This window comes from Propithecus coquereli, unplaced genomic scaffold (genome assembly GCF_000956105.1).
Source record: "Propithecus coquereli isolate 6110/MARCELLA unplaced genomic scaffold, Pcoq_1.0 Scaffold181, whole genome shotgun sequence".
Taxonomy (NCBI): domain Eukaryota; kingdom Metazoa; phylum Chordata; class Mammalia; order Primates; family Indriidae; genus Propithecus; species Propithecus coquereli.
This window is the reverse complement of record NW_012142857.1, coordinates 3,754,173-3,776,672: the sequence shown is the minus strand read 5'-3', so window position 1 is coordinate 3,776,672 and position 22,500 is coordinate 3,754,173. Positions and strand designations below refer to the sequence as shown.

The 22,500-nt window shown below is 34.0% G+C and overlaps 1 protein-coding gene across 1 annotated transcript in view; it reads left to right on the top strand.

The window, feature by feature from the left end:
* SMAD2 (SMAD family member 2) overlaps positions 1-22,500 on the top strand; it is a 103,364-nt gene that overhangs the window by 58,439 nt on the left and 22,425 nt on the right. Inside the window, exons 4-6 of the mRNA XM_012642634.1 lie at positions 18,830-18,919; positions 19,955-20,148; positions 20,974-21,108. Of these exons, the coding sequence (XP_012498088.1) occupies positions 18,830-18,919; positions 19,955-20,148; positions 20,974-21,108 (419 nt within the window). The remainder of the gene's footprint in view (positions 1-18,829; positions 18,920-19,954; positions 20,149-20,973; positions 21,109-22,500) is intronic.

Here is a 22,500-nt window from a genome sequence, read left to right as displayed (position 1 = left end):
GGAAGGACCTGTTGCTTAAGAGGTTGAAGTTTTCTGAGTATAAATTTAATCATTTATAGGTAAGTAACATTGTCAGAAGTATTATTTTTTAATAAAGTGGCAGATGGTTTTTTTTTTTTTAAGTGTTTTACTACTTTTTTGTGTACATTATAGATTTTTTGGAGAGTGTCAAAAATAGAGAATTCTTTAAAATGAGTGTTTGCAATGTCATACATGTGGACTACTATATGGCATGTGAAACCATTCTACTTGTTTCCTGCCTTGTTTGGTAGACTGTCTCTTTTTCCTTACTTGTTTCATATAAATCTTAAATAAGGGTCACTTTTCTTGGTTTATTCTTTGTTTTACAGATGCTTATTGAGTGCCTGATGTATGTGAGGCACTGTTTATAGATACATGGGGGAAAAAATGATGAACAAAACACAAAGTTCCAGTCTTTTTAAGGGATAGATGCACACAGTAAACAAGTGAGCAAAATAATATAATTCGAGATGGTAATCAGTGCTAAGAAGACCGCAAGTGCAGTGATATTCACTGAGGAATAAAAAGCTGCTTTGGCTTTGATTGTGACGCTTGAGCTGAGCTCCAGGAAGCAGTGGCTAGCAGAGGGGAGAGTCTTCTAGGCGAAGGAAGGAGCCAGTGTAAAGACTGTGAGGTGGGAAGTAGCTTCTTGTATTGGAGGATTTAAAAGGAGTGCAGTGCAGATGGAGTACAAAACTTGGAATGGATTCACTTACATGGGGCATCTTAGCGCACTGTGAGAGTTTGGATGTTAGTCTAAGTACAAGGGGAAGCAAATAATTATTTTTAAAGGATTTTTAAAATTTACATTTTACAAAGATCATTCTGGCTGCTGGAGACAAATGATGAGGGGATAGCAGTACGTGTGCAGTAGGATCTATGGAAGCAGGGAAATCAGGAGGCTGTGAAAGGAATCTAAATTCAAGATGACAAGAGTCTTTACTGGCATGGTGGCTGTGCTAGTACACGAAGTGAATGGATTTAGCGTGTGTTTTAGAAGTAGAACTGACACAACTTGCAGGTAAATTGGCTAAGAAGTAGTCAGGCTATACTTAATTTTTTATTGTGTAATACATGGCATCTCAGTTCAGTAAACATTTATTAAATGCCCACTGCATGCCTGATATGTTCTTCCTCACTGGAGTTAAAATGTAGTCTTTGCTCTTAAGCTGCTTACTTTCTAGTAAGGGAGGTAAACTTAAAGAGATAATTTCATAAGGTGTGGTAGGTGAAGGAAGTATGCTCAGGGAGCTATGTCCAGAGGAGGATTGAGGAAAATTTCCTTCTGGAGAAATATTGATGCCTGAGTTGAGTTTGGCAGGAAAAAGGAAGAATTAGGAGAAGGCTGTTTCATCACTGGTAACACTGTGGTGTGGGGAGATAAAATAATTGTAAAACACCAGTTCAGGATTTCTTACCGGCTTGCTTTAAATCTTCTTTAATCTAAAATCAAAATGTTACTTGTACTCTGTTCTTTGCATTCTTTTTTTTTTTTTTTCAATTTGTATATTTTCTATTGACCTTTCAGTTTACTATTCCTGTTTTTGTGCTATATCCAGTCTGCTGTTAAAACTGTGTAATAAGTTCTTAATTTCAAGTATTACATTTTTCAGTTTCAGTATATTCCTTTGATATTATAGATCCCAAGTCTCTGTTGAAATAATCCATTTTGTCTATTTTTCTTAATATATTTATAATAGTTACTTTAAAGTCTCTGTCAACTCTAATATCTAGATCATGTAATGGTCTACTTCTATTATTGTCTGTTCATTCTTTTATTACTCACATTTTCCTGCCTTACACGTCATGTAATTTTGATTTTATGCTATTTATTGCATACATTATATAAAATTCACATATAAAAGAATGCTTCAATTGATGGCTTCCCCAAAAGAGTATTTGACCATATACCTGCCTATGTCAGATAGTGAGAGAGACTGATCACCTTAATCTATACAGGGATTGAGCTGGATTGCCATTTTAATTTGACTTAGTCTACCGCTGGTTTCTACCTTTGCAGCAGTGAGGGCTCTCCTGGGATTTTGATTGAAAGCTTGTCAGACTGTCACCTAATCCCTCAAACACTGTGGGAGATTCGCTTCTACCCTTTTGTAGTGTGAGGTTAGCTTTTTAGCCTCAGCTTTAATATCTGATAAGCATTTTGAGGAGGGATGCTCTTGTGAGTGTCAAAAGTTCTACTGTGCTTCTTTTCCTCAGTAACTGAGTTACTTTTCTCAGACCAAGCCCTATCCTCAGCCTGTACCTAGAATTTGCAAATGACCCCAGGGGAGAAAGGGATGGGACAGTTGTCCTTTCACCTAGAAAGTTTCTTTATTCTCTGCAACTTTAGTTCATCAGGATGTCATTACTTTGATAGGTGTCCATTGTCTTCAAACAGGTTTTTGTTTTTTTTTCCTTTTTACCCTCTAGCTGTTGCAGCAGGAGCATTGGTCTACTATAACCAGCTTATATCTTACCTGGAAGTAGAACTCTAGCAGAATGTTAAAATGGGAACTCTTCTGGTATTTATTCAGAGACCCCCAAATGTGAGAACAATAGATTGTGAGTAACCTACATTCAAAATTGGGGTGCTACCGCATTCATGCAGGATTTGCAAAAAGGATTCCCTGAGGCAAGCATTGCTACAGTTAAACCCATCACTCACCTCTAGATTGCACAAATCTAGTCAGCTCAGGAGAAGGACCCCATAGTGAGAACTTCTTTGGAGAGAATAGTATACAATATGACATTTCCCCTTTTAAAGTCTGATTTGAAGGACTTCACAAGAACTTCTCAGTTTGACATGTGTCTGCTGAGGTTTGAGAGATGAATAGACTGGTACCTGACTTCTATCCAAAAAAGTCTAAAAAGTGAGATTCCAGCTGGAGCTGCCTCTGTATCAGTAGAATGAAGAAAGGGCACTATGGGAATGGCCAGCACTTTCAGAGTTCTATGGGTCAAAGATGCAAGAATTCTCCTGTGAACTGAGTAAAGTAAGATAGTTGAAGTTGTCTTGTCTTGAAAGGATCAAGAGGCCCAACTTGGTCAGAGGGTCACAGTGATCCAAGCAGACCAGCCTGAGTAGTTCCTGCATCAGGAACTAACTGTAGGTAAGAGTCAGTATTGGGCTTCTGACTGCCACAGGGCCCTACCACCACATTATTGTCACATCGGATTGCAGTCTAGTCAGCCACGTAAGATTATTCCTCTTCCTGCTATTCCAGAACCTGGAGCAGCCTTAAAAATAATAACTGCAGAGTCCTGAAGGAGGTGGAGTGAGTAAAATTAAATGAGATAATGGGTTTTGGCTTAGATCAGGCTGAATTTTTAATTTCTAAAAAGAGATTTATTGTTAATGCATATATCCACACATGACTGAAAAAGCCTTGATACTGTTTTGAGATTTTGTGCAGAAAGGATGAAAGCAGTTTGAGTAAAGCTTGTTGGAAAGCAATGATATGGAGTGGTTGGGGAAGGAGCTCACCAAGCCCACCTTATTTCGTGAGTTGTCCGTATCCTCCTCTTGAAAATTTAGGATTCCAAATTCAGTGGTTGCTGGGGACAGGGAGACTATACAGGGAGAATAGAGATGTTACATGCATCTGCATGGAATATGTATTATTTTAACAAAACGAAAACATTTTTCTAAACACAAAATATTTAACCATGATACCTGTAAAATTATCTAGTGATGCTTTATTTTAAAATAAACTATTATAACTGTTATAACAAGAGTTTTCTTCTGTTACCATCCTTATTTTTTTACTTGAAGGAAGGTGTTAGTCTTTATTCTCAAAATTCAGCTTTTAATTCTGCCTTTGGGTTATTATGTGAAGCATTGTAAAATGGTCTTTTCGAGGCTCTTATGAAACTATGATCACTGATAATGCTTAAATTAGTAACATTAGAACTGAAATATATAAAGAGATTTCTGCCTAACTCCTTCACCCCAGTGTTTTTTCTTTTAAAACTTTGCTTTATGGCTTTATTTTTCTGTAAGAGGATATAATTTCTTGCAAGTTAGCTAGGCTAGTGGATGTTGGGAAGGTGAAGGAAGGTTAGATTTATGTTGAAGATGATGTGAAAGTCCAGAGTTAGATAGTGAACAGATATTTATAATGAAAAATGTTGTAAGTAACTTAAAATAGTTTTTCCCCGTAGTTTTTATATGATGGCTTATATCATTTGAATTAACAGGTATAAATAATACATTAATCTGTGCACTGAAACATTTTAACCTAAATATTGTAACATGTTACCTGAACTTCTTAATTGCAACATGTGAAAGCACTTTTTCACCTTAAGAGTGCTGTACAAGTTTGATTTGATTTTTATTTTATAGGATGCTAATTTTTAAAAATTGTTGTCAGATTACAAAAACATTTCTTTACAACCAGAGTCAAGCATTACAAAAATGTGTAACTTAAAAAGCTGAATTTCAGAGTGACATTCTGTATTGCAGTCCTTGTTTTATGTTTGATGTGTAGTCATCCGTTGGTATCCTCAAGAGATTGGTTTTAGTACCTGCTTCTCAAATACCAAAATCGTGATGATGCTCAGGTCCCTTATGTAATAGGGCATAGTATTTGTGTGTAATCTGTGCACATCCTCTTGTATACTTTAAATCCTCTCTAGATTAAAGAACATAATACAATGTAAATGCTATGTAGATAGTTATATTACTTTTTATTTGTATTTTTTCTTGTTATTTTATATTTTTTTCCACAAATATTTTCGATCTCCATATGTAGAACCTGTGGATATAGAGGGCCCACTATATATTCCAGACTTTTATGCATTTATTTTAAAAGATCAGAATGACATGTACTTATATTTGGTATTAACATTTCTTTTGTTATTTAGAATACTGTTTTTTTAAATTATTAAAACAGTATATATGAAGATAAATGTAGAAAATCTGTAAGCTATATTGTTAAAGAAAATATGCCTCAGCCCTTTATAGTGTTAGCTTTATTTATTTTTCAAAGTAAAATTTTGTTTTTGGAAGGGCTTGAATTATTCTAAGAAACCATCTTTAGAATTGATATTTAAATTTTTTCAATGGTAGGCACTGTTTTATATGTGTGGGGGGTATTTTGTTGTTTTTCAAAGGCAGTGGAAACGTCTATCAAGATCTCAAAGTAGTGCTTTTAATATGACATTTACAGGTAGAGGTGAAAAATGTTGGGAAAGCTTTTTCAATCATCACCCAGTCCTTCCTACTGCTTCTAGGAAGGGCTGTACCATACCAAAGATGAGAAGAAGTATCCATTTCATTTTTGTAAGACTATGTGACTTATAGGACTGTGACTACAGAAATTCTGTTGTCTCCCTCTGTTTTATTTATTTGTGTGTGTGTGTGTGTGTGTGTGTGTGTGTGTGTGTGTGTGTGTGTGTGTGTATTTGAAAACCCAGTCCCCCTATTTTAATTTGGAAGGGACTCTACCAATGTATTTGTTCAAAGAAATTTTCTTTCCTGAGAAAACACCCCGTATAGTGGAGTTTTTAGTTTTTATAATTAAGCATGTTCTATAAATGTTTTACAGATCTGGAATACTATAACAATGTTATTGTTTTAGTTTTAACTTGCTAAGTTTATATTATTTGTTTCTTTTTTGTAACTGTAAGAGTCAGAATAATGTTACTCATGCTGTCTGTATGGCCTTAGACATAGTACTTTTATCTCTGTGCTTCTGTTACCTCATTTGTCAAATGGGGATTACAATGCCTAATTCATGGCATTGTTGGAGGATTAGTGATTTAATATATGTAAGGGCTTAGTGCTGTGCCTGGTACATTGTAGTAAAGTGTGTAGTGTGAACTTTATTGGGGTAGATCCACCCCTAAAATTTGATTTTGATATGATACTGATATTGCCACCTACATACACACCAAGAGAGCATGAAAAAGTTTATCACATAAAGAGGCTTTCTTAGTAGAGCAGAGGAGGCTCCCAAGTTGGTTCAGAAATGACTTGAGAGAGCAGTGATAGGAGACTGGCTTGGGGTTTCATGGTGGTTAAGGGATGGGGCTAGGGGCTGGTCCTTATACTTGTGCATGTGTCAAGATTTGCCTGGTTTGAAATTCCCCTAGCACCAGAAAAGGGAACACCCCAGCTTTCTTACCAGTTTGCCCAGATTTAAGGCAGAAAGGGAAGAGGGAATGGTGCGGCTTGAAAGCTATTAGCAGTCAAATATTAAAAATAGAGTTAAATTCCCTATTAAATTCCAGCAGGATAAATAAAAAGAAAACCACACTTAGGTGTATCATAGTCAAACTGATGAAAGAAGAAATCTTAAAGCAGCCACTGAAAAATGGTATGTAACATATAGGAGCAATGTATGAATGACAGGTGTTCAGAAACAGTGGAGCCAGAAGATTCTAAAATGACATCTCTGAAGTACTGACAGTACATCTCTGAAGTACAGGAGGTCATAACAATAAATGTATATCTGTTGTGTAGAGGACATTAAATACATGCAGCAAAACTTGATAGAATTAATGGGGCAAAATCACTCCACAGTTACAGTTGAAGAGTTCAGTTAGACCAAAAAAAAAAAAAAAACAGCGAAGACATAGAAGTCTTAAGTTGCATTGTTAACTACCTGCTTGATACTTATAGAATACTAAACTCAACGTTAGTAGGATATACAGTCTTTTCAAGTGTTTGCGGTAACCTCACCAAGGAAGAGTTTGCAGGGCATGAGTCTCAAATAAACTGTAAAAGATGAAATCCACAGGGTATATTCTCTGCCACTAATAGAATAAATTAGAAATTAATACCAATAAGACATCTGTTGACAGTTGGAACTTAAACAACGAAGTTCTCTAACTCATGGGTTATTTAGGGGAAAAAAATCACGAAGTAAATTAGAATATATTTCAAACCAAATGATAATGAAAATACAACATACCAAATATGTGGGATGCAGCTAAAACAGTGCTTAGTGAGAAATGTAGAGCTTTAAAGAAAAATGTTACCTAAGATTTCATCTAAGAAACTAGGGGGGAAAAAAGATAAAATGGAAAATAAGTAGAGGAAGAAATAATAAAAATAAGAGCAGAAATCTGGCCAGAAAAGAGACAATAGAGATAATTAACAAAGCCAAAAGCTGGTTCTTTGGAAAGATAAAGTCCTATTAGACTGATTAAGAAAAAGAGAGTGAGAGAGCCCACAACCACCAAGTACCTATATTAGTAATGAAAGAAGGATTATCATAGTAGGTCCTTTAGATGTTAAAAGGATCATAAGCAAATATTATAAACTTTACACCATCAAATTTGATGACTACATGTAATAGGAAATTTAGGTTGCCTTCAACTACTGCAAGAAGAAACAGAAAATATGGATAATCCTATAATGATTAAATAAATTGAATTCATAATCAAAATCTTTCCCACAAAGAAAACTCTGCGCCCAGGTGGTTTTACTGGTAAATTCAAACATTTGGGCAAGAAATAATACCAGTCTCATAGAAACTCAGAAAAAAAGTGTTGTTTTATGAGGCCCACGTAACCCTCATACCAGAACCTGACAAAGATGGCACTAATCGAAGAAAGATTACAGATTAATATGTCGTGAACGTAGATGGAAAAGTGTTAAAATACAGTCTAGTGGTATGCAAAAAGGAGACTACATCATGATTGAGTGGGGTTTAGCTCAACAAAGCAAGGTTAGTTTTTAGACTTTCAAAAATTAATCAGTGTAATTCATTGCATTAACAAAGGAGAAAAACCATACCATCACCTCACCTGGTCAAAAGCATTTAATAGAATTCATCATTCATGATAAATACTCCTAGCAATTGAGAAATATAAATACTTCCTCTGATAAAGAATACTTAAGAAAAGCTGACAGTTAAGAATGTACTTAATGATGAAATATTGTGTTTTCTCTAAGATCAAAAATAAGACAAGAATGTCCACTCTTGTGTCTTCAGTTCAATAATTTAGTGGAAGACCCAGCAAGTGTAGTGAATCAGGAAAACAAAATATAAAAGGTATAAAGATCTGAAAGAATGTTTCAAAATTCTATTTGTAGGGGACACGATTTATGTAGGAAATCCTAAAGAATCTATAAATACAGCCACTAGAGCAAATGAGTAAATTTAACAAGGCTGTACTTTACAGGTTTAGTGTTTAAAAGTTAATTGTATTTTTCTAAATACTAGCATCAAACAAATTGAAGTGATATTAAGAAAATTCCATGAATAATATCATCAATGAAACAAATCCTTAGGAATACATTTTTTAAAAAGATACATTATCTCTACATGAAATTTCAAAATCTTGCTGAGAAATTAAGAGATGAAGTTCTGATTCTCATATAGTCAGGTATGTTCTTACCAGATCGACACTCCCTCAAATAACAAACTTTGTACAAAATTCTAAAAATAATACAAGGTCCTGGAGAATAAACAAAAATAGACCTATTTTAGAGGGGATTTGACACTTGGAAAAAGGGAATGACATGGGCGAATTTTCTGTTTTATAGCTTTTGTCCATGCAAAGTGTGCAGGCTAGCCAAATTCCAATACAAAACCCACTGTCTTTCTGATCTGAAGAACCAGAGGTAAGAGTTGGGACAACCATAGCTACTGAAGAGTGGGGGGAAATAGCAGCAAGGAAAGAGCTATATGTAAGGGGAGCCCCAGATTGTGCTTATAAACTTTTTCAAAATCAGCAGACTGCTAAACTCACATGTGTATGATAGACAGTACAGCCCAGCTCAAGGTAAAACACTGATTTGAATTGCTCAAAAAGACAGTTTGGGGTTTCAGTGCAACCAGGTTCATTGTCTGATACAACAAAAATTAACACTTTTTGAGAGAATGTAACAGAACCTAGAACCTCTATTGCATAAAATTCACAATATCCAGCACACAATCCTAAATTACGTAACACATGAAGAATAAAGAAAACGTGACCCTTTCTCATGAGGAGACCAACCCCAAGACAATCTGCACGTTGGAATTACTATACAATGAGTTGACAGATACATCTTATTTGTGAATTGGAAAACTCAGTAATATTAAGTTAGAGGACTTAAATTACCTGACTTTGAAGCCATAGTAATCAGTACAGTGTGATAATACTAGCATAAAAACAAATAGATGAATGACATAAAATAGCCCCCAAATAGATAAACACTTGTATCCTTATTTGATTTGCAATGAAGTTGTCAACCCAGTAGGGAAAGGAAAGTCTTTCAGCAAATAGTGCTGGAATAGCTGGATATTCATATGGAAGAATGAGTCCGTCCCCACCACTCAAATTAATTCCAGATGAATTATAGTCCTAATCAAAAAGCTAAAACTATAAAGCTTGTTGTAAGACATATAGGAGAAAGTATTTGTGATTGGGAGTAGACAAAATTGTTTTAAGTATGTAGAAAGCAGTAACCATGAAAGTTGCTAATTTAGACTTCTTCAGTATAAAAAACATCTCATCAAAAGACATTGTTAAAATATGAATAAGCAAGTCAGAGTGGGAGAAAATATTTGCCAGACATATTTCTGACAGAGGTTGTATCTTAGAATTTATAAAGAATTTTTATAACTCAATGATGAAAAGAAAAATAGCCCAATTTTTAAAATGAACAAAAGAGTTGGCTATTTCACTGAAGATATATAAAGATCCAGTGAAGAAATATAACAGAAAAATGTGCATTATCATTAGACATCAGGAAAATAAAACTTGAAACCACAATGAAATACCACTGCACAACCACGAGAATATCTATAATTAAATGGACCACACCAAATGTTAATGAGGCTGTGGAGCAACCAGGAGCTCTCATGTGTTGAAGGAGAGAGTACAAAGTGGTACTTCTGCCCTGGAAAAATTCTGGCAGTTTATTATAAAACTAAACATAGATTCACCCAATGACTCAAGAATTTCACTTCTAGGTGTTTACCCAACAAATGAAAGCGTATGTCCACAAAAAGATGTGTGCTCACTTGAATGTTCATAGCAGTTTTATTCACAACAGTTAAAAACCTGGATACAGATCAGATACTCATCAATACAAGAATGACTGAACAAATTATGATCTGTTCATGTATTGGAAAACTCCTCAGCACTAAAAAGAACAGATTACTATCATATATGTTAACATAGATGACTCTCAAAATTATGCTGAGTCGAAAAAGCCAGACCCAAAAGAATATATGCTGTTTAATTCCATTTATATGATGTTCCAGAAGACACTAAACCTATGGTAAAAAAGATCAGACTAGTGGTTGCCTCTAGGGATGGCGGAATGGATGGCAGGAATTGACTGAGAAACGGGCGTGAGTGATGATAGGGTTGAGAGCTATACAATTTATGCGTCTGATAAATCTCAAATGGTACCATTAAGATTTGTGTTTTATGCTGTGCAGATTTTACTTCAAAAAAACAGGTGAACAGTGAACTCTAGTTAATAATATGCCGGCTTAAGTGTCTAGAGTTGAACTGCTACTTCATTTTTAAAGTGTCAAAAAATAAGATAGATTAATAGATAGAGGGAAGGTTAGGTGGGTAGACATATGATAGAGCAAATAAAACAATTGCTAATTGTGGAATCTAGCTGATGAGTATGTATGGGTGCTTACTATATAGCTTTTTTTTTTTTTTTTTTACCTTAAAGGATGTTTGAGATTTTTTGTAATACAAAAATGAGGGGATAGAATACGTGTTCACTGAGGTATCTGAGAAGTTGAAATAGATACTTGGAAATTGGTGGAACTTTTTCTGAGGTCTTCCCCAAAAAAGTTTGCTTGATTCTTATAAATGTATAGGCATCAGCTCTACAAGGCTTTACTCAAATTTTTGTAATAGAATGGGTGGTTAAAATTGTCCTTATTTCATAAGCATCAAAGACTTTGGAATAAAATTATTTCTGACATCTCTGGACATAATGCTTCAACTTACATTGTGTTATTGATTAGGAAGACTCAGCAATAGTATATTTTTTAAGATTCTATTTTGTGTGCATTCTTATAAAATTATGCAAACACGAGTACCATAGCACAGTGTGGTGAGCTCCACTGAGAGCTAAAGTACAGCTCGGGTACTTAGAATCTAGACATACTGTTTTGAAACCCTGATATCCTAGGATGCGTATTTGTTGAATGAGTTTGTTTTTGAATGGTTACTGTTTTATTGCTATAAGATAAAATTGAAAAACATTTTCTGTACAGAGTGAAGGTTTAAGCCAGTTAAGGGGCCTGTTAAACTGTCTCCAGATTTAATTATTGCCCAGTTATGCCTTAATTATGAGGGGATATAAGTGCTCATTAGCTATTGTTGATGATTCAACTTTTTGAAACAAATTTCCTATTTTTTTTTACATTTCTCAATTTTTATTCAAAAATATCCCATTTTCAAGAGATATAGTTATTAGCATTTGCAAATGTAGCAACTTAAAAAATTGGATTTCCAACTATTAATACTTGTTTCTCAGGATTGTCTACATTTTGCAAACAAAACAAAATATAGAGGGAAAAATTAGATTGTGAGGCAAATAAAGGGTATCATTGTTAATCATCAAGTAAGAATTTTGGTTTAATCAACAATCATTGTTTTCAGTTACATGATAATAAGTAAATGACATTTAAACATTTATAATTAAATACTTCAGTCTATTTTTTGTCTTTCGGTAACATTTGCATTTCTTTAAAAAACGTTTCCACTCTTATAAAAGATTGAAACAACTGATTTAAACTATCATTCTACAGAAGTGTACCCTGAAGAACTTAGGCTTTTAAGCCAGCCAAAAGTAGTTATGAATCCTGGCTTTTACCACATTAGCTCCATGACCTTTTGAGTTATTTAATTACTCAGGTTTCTTTCCTTCTTTTTTGAAAACAATGGTAATGTTAATTCACATTGTAGGGTTGATGTGAGTATAAATTAAATAATGTGTGTAAAGCACATAGAAAATGCTTAAAATAAGTGTGGGCAGCTTCTGGGTAAATTTTCTGTAGCCAATGAAAGCTTCTTAATTTGTTCACTTGTATCCTTTGGTAATTTGTTAAGGATAACGTCGTTCCTAAAGATCCTTTTTGGGTGGTGGAGGGAAGGTAAAAAGCTATGGAGGTAGGTGTTTTCTTGTTTTCCATTCCCCATCCAGCAACTTTTGTAGTGAAAGTATTGAGACAGAACATACAATTATGGAGACTTTCTTTTTATTATTATAATCATTAGCTCTTCATTCCTGAGTATTTCAAATACAAACTTTTAGTCTTGAGTCATATATAAAAATGAAAAGATTATCCTATTGTAAGTAGAAATGATTATGGATACATAGTTGCAAGTTATTCCCTAGAAGTCTGTATTACATGAATATGTCAGTAATCAAGAGCTGGATACTCAGGTAACTTTTTTTTGTTGATACCGTTCTGTTAATTTATTAACCCCTTTAATTTTACCCAGTGTTCAGCACTAGGTTGTCGCTTTCCACAGTGACAACCTAGATTGTTACCCTTTTTGATTCGTAGAAGAAATACACTCTAGGCAAGAAGATCAGGAAAAATAATAAATGAGTAAAACCGGTTTATTACTTTTGACAGTAGTTGTTTAACTGAAGCAGGAAATCATGCAAATGTGGCAGGAACAGTAAAACTAGTTTAAAGATTTAACAGATCCTGTGATACGAGCCCTCTTTTGCCCAAAGTAGGTGCTGTTTTCTTGAACTTGGTTCTCATTGCTTCTATTGTATCTCCCCATAGCAAATATGCAAATAAATGTACATGTCCTTAATACAAAAAAAGTACATTAATTCACACAAACACGTAATCTCTGGGTGGCTGAACCAAAGTGCAAAATGTTAATTTAAATGTGTGTATAAAATGTGTATAAGTATATAATTTGTAAATCATACACAAGATTTTTTAAATTTTAACTTCAGTTTTCAAAGGTTAGTTTATTCTTAGATGAAGAAAAAAGTCTTTTGTGTATTAATTTTACTGATACTTACTGTAAAAGTGATTACTAGGGAAATTTGATAAGAATTTCTGCCAGGTTTACCACCAAGTCATCCTGTAACTGATCAGCTAATATGCTGTATGCCAACAAATGTTGTTGGTATATTAGTATCTTTATAATTTCAGTAGCTATTCCACTTCTCTTCCCCACATGTCTTTAATTCAAGTTAGATAAGTAAGGAAGAAAATTACATAGTTGATAGGGGATAATCTGCCTCTAAGAAATTGGATTTCATACAAAGAACTTAAGGACTTTGCATGAGAAACAGGTGTGCCTGCTCATCTCTCTGTATATTGATGCAGGGCCAGCATCGTAGTTGGTTTATGGTCTATTACATCTTATTTCAACATATGGTAATATTTTATGTTAATTGTATTAGTAAACAATCAAATTTTGATTAGGAAGAATTTATCTGAGATCAATTTTTACCTGATATTTTTCAGTACTTAGGAGTTTTAAGAATGTCCCAAAAATAGATGGTCAAGTAAAGAGCAATTTATACTCAGTTATGTAACCAACAAAATTCCAATTAACATCAATTTAATGAGTGACAGTTACTGTTTTTACTTAGCTTGCAGGTTACTGTGAGGTCCATAATCTGTTTAAAGTCTTACACAGTGCTTCACATGTAATAGCTAACTTGTGAAGATAATTGTTATTAAATATTTTATTGATTCCGAGATACACATTTTTTTCACTTTGGGGTGCTTCTTACAAATAAAATGGAAAGAAGTTTTTCCTTTTAAGTGTTACACAAAATAATGTTGCATTTTTAAGTAAATAACGTCTTAGATTTATTGAGATTTATTGAATGTGTAAATAGTTTTATGTACTTGTTATAATCAGTATTACTTATCTAAAATTTTAACTGCATTCTGAAAGCCTGAGAGATCCAATTTATCTCCATTGTTATTTAAAATGTTATGATTTAGTGCTATGATCCCCAACCCCCAGGCAGGGGACCAGTACTGACTGGTCTGTGGCCTGTTAGGAACTGGGCCGCACAGCAGGAGGTGAGCAGTGGGCAAGCCAGTGAAGCTTCGTCCATATTTATAGCTTCCTCCCATTGCTCTAATCACCGCATAAGCTCTGCCTTCTGTCGGATCAGCAGCAGCATTGGATTCTCATAGGAGCTTGAACCCTATTGTAAATTGCGCATGCAAGAGATCTAGGTTGTGTGCTCCTTATGAGAATAATCTAATGCCTAATGATCTGAGGTGGAGCTGAGGCAGTGATGCTAGTGTTGGGGAGCGGCTGTAAATACAGATTGTCATTAGCAGAAAGGTTTGACTGCACAATAAATGTAATGTGCTTGAATCATCCTGAAACTGTCCTCCACCCCCCTACCCAACCCCCAAGTCTGGAAAAATTGTCTTCCATGAAACCAGTCCCTGGTGCCAAAAAGGTTTGGGACTGCTGATTTAGTGTGACTAGGAATGTTATAATCCAGACTTCTGTGCTATGAAAATGCTAATTGAGTTATCAGATATCTTGTTTGCTGGGTGGTGGGTATATATACATAAATCTTTGGGAGCTCAGGGTCTTCTGGGAAAATATTGTGCAATGTGGTTAGAATCAGTCTTTTAAGGGAGAGTGGGTGATTAAAACTGCCTAATTTAAATCCCCTAAACAACATCTTAAAAATTGACCTGGTTTGCTAGGCACATTATAGAATTAGTAGTAAAGTCAAAAGGTAGCTAGGGGCAGTTGACATAAATGCACATGGAAAAAATTGGTACCAGAGGCCCATGTGAGATAGGACATTGTGTCAGAAGAGAATGAACAGGCTCAGGCTGGCATGTTATTATTACTTGTCTCCTATAATAATGCCAAAGTGTGCTTGAAATGATGCAGTATAGGAAATAACAGTGTGCTTCTTATGCTTATTTAGCTAAGATTAAAAGCATACCTTTTTATAGAAATGTAAAAACATTTGCATTTAATTCCATGGCAATATTTTGATTTAATTCTGATAAAAGGCAATACATTCACATGGCTTAAAAATACATATGATTATGTGTGTATATACATGCATGCATACATACAAACATACATTGAAAAGTCTTCCCTCCCACCCTCTCCCCACCTCAAAACTACTGTTCATGGTGTGTCTGTGTGTGTGCGCGTGTTTGTCTTTATGCATATATTAGCAGATACACATCTTTTTATCTGCCTTTTTTTTTATGTGGACAGTAGCATACTATACTTACTGTTCTGTACTTGCTTTTTTCACTTAATATGATATTTTAAAGACCGTTCCTTGTAAATTCACAGGGAGCCTTCTTTATCACGTGCGAAATTCCCATATGAACTTTTTTGTAGGGACTTTCTGGTTTTTACTTCTTTGAGTTCTTCGTGTTTTTTTCTTGCCTTTTTTTTTTTTTTCAGCTAAAATTTTCACATGAAGTGCACAAATCATGTGTTCAGTTCGATTAGATTTAACAAATGAATATACCAGTGTATCAAGATACAGAATATTTCCATCACCCAGAAAGTTCTTTCATACTCCCAGTGGTTCTTCTGGAGGCAACCACTGTTTAAAATTTTCACTTTCAATTTGTTTTGCCGCTTCTAGAACTTCATATAAGTGGAATTATTCAGCATGTAGTCTTATGTTTAGCTTCTCTTGATCAAACGTGATTAAAACTGCCTGATATTTCCAAGATTCATCCATGAGTCAATAATTCTTTTTTTTCAAGAATATTCTGCTATTCACAATCTTCAGCATTTCCATAAACATTTTGGATCAGCTTGTTTATTGCTACAAAATTTTTTTTCCTGAAATTATGATTGCAATAGATAAGAAACAAATAGGCCATCTTAAGGGGAAAACAGACATCTTAACATTGAGTCATCTATGAATATAGGATAGCTCTTTATATACTTAGCTCTTCAAAAATATAGCAAGGTTTTTTATTTTGGGTGGAGATCACAGTCATATTTTGATGTTTTCCCCCCATGTTGTTCCTTCTTTATAGGATATATCCCCCTTTTTTCCAGCTTCTCTGGTAGCCCCAAATCTGTCCTCTGATTCCAAAAACAAAACAAAAAACTGCAGTTTTCTGCTTGAGTTCTAGTTGCCCTGTGTAGTTCTGACTCGGGTACATAGCCACAGAAGTGCAGTCTCATCCAGTGCAGTTTTCCCTCTTTTACAGGTTGATGTCCCTTCAACTTTTACTTCTTTTTGGTTTTTCTCTACTATTTTCAAATAGTTGATTATTAATTTTTTTTTCAGAGTTTATCATTGTTATCTGAAGGAAAGTTAGCCTATTTGAAGATACTCTGCCATTACTGGAAGCAGAACCTCTATACTATTTTGTTTGTGTAGTATTTTGCTAATTGCATACTGTTTTAATTATTGAGAATTTATGGTGTGTTTCAGAATCTGTCAGGGCCAGTCTTTACTCTTTTGTTAGAGTTGTCCTGATCATACCTATTTATTTTGGCATTTTATGGTATTTGGAATAATCTCGTCTGCATCTTTAAATGATCTGTTCTTTTTATTGAGATTATATCAAATATATAAATTTGGTGGAATTAATATCTTTATGATGTTACTTTCCTGTCTAGGGACATACCTGTTTTTTCCTTTTCTTGACATCCTGTAGTCTTCAGTTATGTTCAAAATGTTTCTTTTGTCAAAATGTATTTTGACACATTTATATTTATCTAGAAGCTTTGGATGCGACCCTCAGTATCCATGGCAGATTGATTCTAGGATCCCCCATAGATATCAAAATATGCGGATGCTCAGGTCTGATGTAAAATGATGTAGTATTTGCACATCTTATACACATCTTCCCATATACTTTAAATCATCTGTAGATTACTCATAATACCTAAAACAATGTAAATACTATGTAAATAGTTGTTATATATTTTTAAGTTTGTCTTTTTTTTTAATTGTTGCATTGTTTTTTAGTCTTTAGGGATTTTGTTTGATTTTAATATTTTTGATTCATGGTTAGCTAAATCCAGGGATGTGGAACCTTTGGATATAGAGGGCCAATTGTGTTTTGTTATAAATTGGATTCTTTTTAAAAATGCTTTTTTCTTATATATACAAACAGAGTTTACTAGCTAGAAGCAAATTTAACATTTTTTTAAAAAACCTTCCAATTCTGTGAGGGAGATAGTATAATAAATGATAGAGCAGAGGCTTAAATAAATATATCCTGTGATGGCATTTGGAAAGTGGCTAAGTTAGGGGTCTCTGTCTGTTAGCCACTACATAGATTGATTGCAAGTTCTTAACAATTACTGTTTATTCTTCTCTGATTCCTTTCAAGGCTTAAATAAAGCACAGTTTAAGCTCTTTGTGCTATATTTTAGATTCTGGTACTCACATCAGTGCCAGAGTAACTTAAGTGAAATGTTCTTTGTGGTATCATAAGAGCAGAACAGCCTCTTGATATCTACACTTCTGTTAATCATTTTCAAAGAAAGAAGTATCAGCTGTATAATATTTCTTCCTTAAATCCAGACTCACAAGTTTCTAGAATTTAGGTGATTGTATTGTGATTTAAACTGTATCATGCCGTATGTTTCCACTAGAACTTTGATAAATATCTTTTAAGTAAAGGAACCATTTACTTCATTTTTTTTTAATAAGTATATCTTTGGGAAAAAAGAAAAGGTCTAAATTATCCTCTAATTACTTGGCTTTTTCTGACTTTTATAATCTGATAAATTTTGCAGTCTGAAAAAGTAAGAGAATCTGTAAAATATTTCAGGGAGGTGCTAGAAATTTTCTGACTTTTTTTTACTGTCGAGTTACTGTAGCCCCCAAAACAGGGCATGACATTTTCCTCCAGCCCGATGGCTGTTCTAGAGAACTTGTAGCACTGAAACCCAGCATACGAGGTGACTGTGTTGCCTGGCCACAGGAAGTCAGCACTTTCTACCATTTTCCTTTGAAATGTGGATCTAGTTAGCTCACTAGCAATGTGTAAATTTGGAATTTTATCAGTTTGATCTGTTTTCAAAAGTTGTTTTGAAGCATTCCTTACTTCTCCTTGAAATTTTGACGATTTTGTAATACATGAGAAATGGAACGGAGTTTCAGAAATTACCTTTTGACTCATTTAAAAAGTATAGCTTAGTACTGAGAGACTTGGCAGTTCATTCCAAAACTCCCTTTTAAGCTCTTCTTGCCATCTCCCACTGACTAGAAGTTACCTTGAAATGAAGTAGTGGCACGGAAAGTAGGAAGAATTGTCTCTGGGCTGCCCATGTTCTGCAAAGCAATGTGAAGAAAAATTTTAAGATGGTATGCTATATTAGAATGACTTCAAAGTCTACTTCTTTGTTCATATGAGTTATAAGACTACAATAATAATTTTCAGTAAAACTGAATATTTAAGTATCATGACCAAATAATGTGAAACCGTAACTGTGGATATGTGTCTATTTTACTTGGGATTTTTTCCTGCATTAAAAATATCAGTTGGCATCTGTGTTCAGATAATTTTTTTAAAAAATTGGATTATAAAATGAAGCACTGTTAGTAAGATCCATGGCATAGGTATTAGATCTTTTGTTTTGAGTAGAGGAAATTAGAAAGGGCATTATAGGTATGATTCATTAACCTAGAGAACATTGGTGTTCACATTTTAAAAACATAATCATAACTTATCTGGAGTCACATGTTCCATTTTATTGGCTTCCTTCATATAGAAAATATAGTAACTAGCACTAAATGCCTGTGAAAAAGTGAAGCAATTTATATTTTCTGGGTGAAGGAAGTATTCTGTACATTCTCCATGTTTTACATCATGGTACTTTGAATAACCATGCTTCCATGTTCACATCAATTTTTTGTTTTTCAATTTATGCACAGCACTTGCTCTGAAATTTGGGGACTGAGTACACCAAATACGATAGATCAGTGGGATACAACAGGCCTTTACAGCTTCTCTGAACAAACCAGGTGAATATTCTGCCCTCTATCAAATCTTAGAGATCTTGTGGGTGGGGGGATGTTTTGGAAGACCTATACTGGGTTGCTTAGTATAATTTTGTCTAGGATGTTTCCTTAATGTAAAATAAGGCATAGCATTTAAAATATCTGCTTGCCAGTATTAAAAATATATTAAATGTTTCAGCTGATGTTTTGATCAATGCAATTCTAGTTTTGAATCTTCTTTAAATTATTGCATCCCCTAAAGAATAAGAACTTTTATAACTATATACTCATTATAGTTTGAGATTAGATTATAATCTGTTGTTGGCCTAATTTTTAAGTAGATACATGACTAGGTTTGCTAAATTTCTTGTTATCATCGAAATCTCATCTTTATACTAATAAATACATAGTTATTTACTGAAGCCCTTATTCCACAATCAACAGTAGGCTAGCTTGTTTTATGTTACCTGTTTTATCACCTCATTCTCTTTTTTGAGTATATGATATTTGTCCATTTCATCTCATCATATTCATCACCATCTGCATTTATGTGTGAACTATATAAATATAACTCAGTTCTCAAAGCAGTCACAACTGGGTAATGAGTTACGTTAGTCTGAGTAAGTTACTATCACATCATTGTTGGTATTTACCATTCTTCACAAACTAGTTCTGTTTTTGACTATTTAGTCACCTACAGAATTAATGCCCTTAGAAAAGCATCTCTAAAAAGTTTGATATACTAAAAGTAGAAGTTGACAAAGTTTTTCAAGTATAATTGTATAATATTCTTTTGTAAAAATCAGTTTCTCCCAAGTAATTAGCCTTCCATTGGCATTTGAGTCATTTATGTAGCATATTTATAAGAAACATCTAGTGCTGCTGCATACTTTTTTTATCAGATCCATTAAAAAGTACATTTTTCTTCCTGATTCTCACTAAAACTAACTAAATGGCTATCATTTCTTTCTTTATGCTGTTATTGTACTAATTAGCCCATATGACTACACCTATTTTTTTTTTTTAAAGTTCCCTCCTTTTCCCCTTGCTTTTCACTAGGTCTCTTGATGGTCGTCTTCAGGTATCCCACCGAAAAGGATTGCCACATGTTATATATTGCCGATTGTGGCGCTGGCCTGATCTTCACAGTCATCATGAACTCAAGGCAATTGAAAACTGCGAATATGCTTTTAATCTTAAAAAGGATGAAGTATGTGTAAACCCTTACCACTATCAGAGAGTTGAGACACCAGGTAGGAAAATAGCAGGGTTTTTTCCTGGTTTCAAATTAAATGCCTAAACTTAAGTATATTTAGGTATTCTTGTGACCCAGGGAAATTTTAGTGTAAAATTCTAATTAATTACTTTAAATTCAGCATATTATTTGGTGGTAATTAAAAATGCTTTTTTATTTTTTGAATTTTTTTTTATGGAAAAACATATCTTGGAAAGGTATGTCAGTTTCTTGGACTAGCATACTGCTTGGCATCAAAGTACATATCCAGGAAATCCCACAGATTTGCCGTCTGCTTAGAGCTAAACTGATACACTGCTATACTTCTCTGCTGCAGTGACTTGTTTTCAAGCATTTTGTTCTTTGAGTGTTTTTAGAAGTACTTTAATGACATCATTTGTGTATTAGCAGTTTAGTAAAGCTTGTAGCAAGATTTCATTTCTTTAGCTGTCTACTTGAAACTTTTTTAAGAAAGCATGTAGCTATATTTTTAGAAAATCCCCTGAATCTGATTTTACAAATCAAGCTCATCTTTCCTCAACTTCTCCAATGGGGATTTATGAACTTCTACGATAACATATTATTACCAGGATCACATTGTTCCTAGAAGTACGAGATAATTAGAGTGTGGCAATTTAGATGGTGGAGTACACAATAAGTTTAAGCCATAATCATATTTGTCAGTTTCTCAGTAACTGTTATATACTAAATAGGTGGATCCTAACTTTTAAAAATTAAGCTACCTTCCTCTTTTTCCTCTTCTTTTTGGTGAAAACTTGTATTAAAGTATCCACCTCCCCTTTTGCTTTTTGCCATTAACTTGGATTTCTCGTAACTTTTTCAGTTTTGCCTCCAGTATTAGTGCCACGGCACACTGAGATCCTAACAGAACTACCGCCTCTGGATGATTATACCCACTCCATTCCAGAAAACACTAATTTCCCAGCAGGAATTGAGCCACAGAGTAATTATATCCCAGGTATTTTTGCCTTCTGAATATCCTAAAATTTGGATAGATACAAATTTTGTTCATAAACATTCAAGTATTAGTAAATTGTTTCACTTTTTAAAAAATGCTTCTGGATTTTGAATAGAAGAATCTGGTTTGTTGAGTGATTATTTTGTGAAATATATAAGCCTAGTACATTAAACAGTTTTGTTTGGAGAAAAGTTTTACTTTATATTTCATTTTCTTTTGCAGTGGCTTTAATCAAAGTACTGTGAGAAGCAGAAAAGAAAAGATCTTAGTAAGTTTGTCTTAGTTGTTGAAGCTGAGAGAGATGCAGAATGTAAGCAAAATAAATGATAATAGGAAGAAAGTATTCCTGAAATACATGTAACTAAAAATCTACCAAATAATCACTTTTTCATAGATAATTTGAAAATGTTTTTAAGAGAAGTGTAACATTTCTATAGGAGATACAATATTTTAGCTCTGTAGATTTGCTGATACTTATACTGAAAATCACAAAACTTCTATTTTAGTTACATTTCATTTGCACCTCAGTAACTCCTGATGAAAAAGGAATTAAACTACATGGTTCTCAAATTTTGCTGGAACTGTTGTATTATGTGATACAGTAATCCGTGATACCATACCTGCCCTTTTAGTTTTATTATTTTTTAGGACAACAACTAATATTTTGTTACTTTTTCTTGTTATGTTTCCCTTTTTGTATGTTTGGTTTTTCTCCCTAGGACAAACAGAAGGTGTGCTATTAGGATGAGGATTTTTAGTGTCTCAATTTTTTCTCCTTTCCTAATGTTCCTCTCTTCTACTCATATTTTTATTTAAAAATGTAAGGAATTAAGAGCTTCAAGTACATTAAATAATTATTTCTTAATGTATCCCATCTAATGTTTGTTCATTCAAGACAGTGTTAGAAATATAAGAAAAGGAAGAAGTGCGTTTTTAAAAATAGCTAGTTTTACAGATGGGAAGTGGTTTTGGAAGTGTTTTAATACACATTTCTTTGATTACTATTTTATTCCAAAAGAGGATTTAAAACTGCTTTTTGGGTTGCTAGGAAATATAAATTTTTTGAGAAGTTAGGAGGAAAGGGGGGGAGAGTGGTATGATAGACTAGCATGAGGATGTGGGACTATAAAATAGGGCATTTCCTAGGTGGTTTGTCTTTTATAAATTTGGCTTGGAGTGGAGTTGTGTGTGTGTGTGTGTGTGTGTGTGGGTGTGGGTGTGGGTGTGGGTGTGGGTGTGGGTGTGGGTGTGGGTGGGGAGGGAGGAGGCATTTTACGTCTGATGCAGGAATTACTGTTATTTAGCAATACTGGGAAACTTAGGTTGTAAGCATATTGTCTTGTAAGGCACATACCCAGTAATTATTTGGAAGAATGTTAAGCAGAATATTTA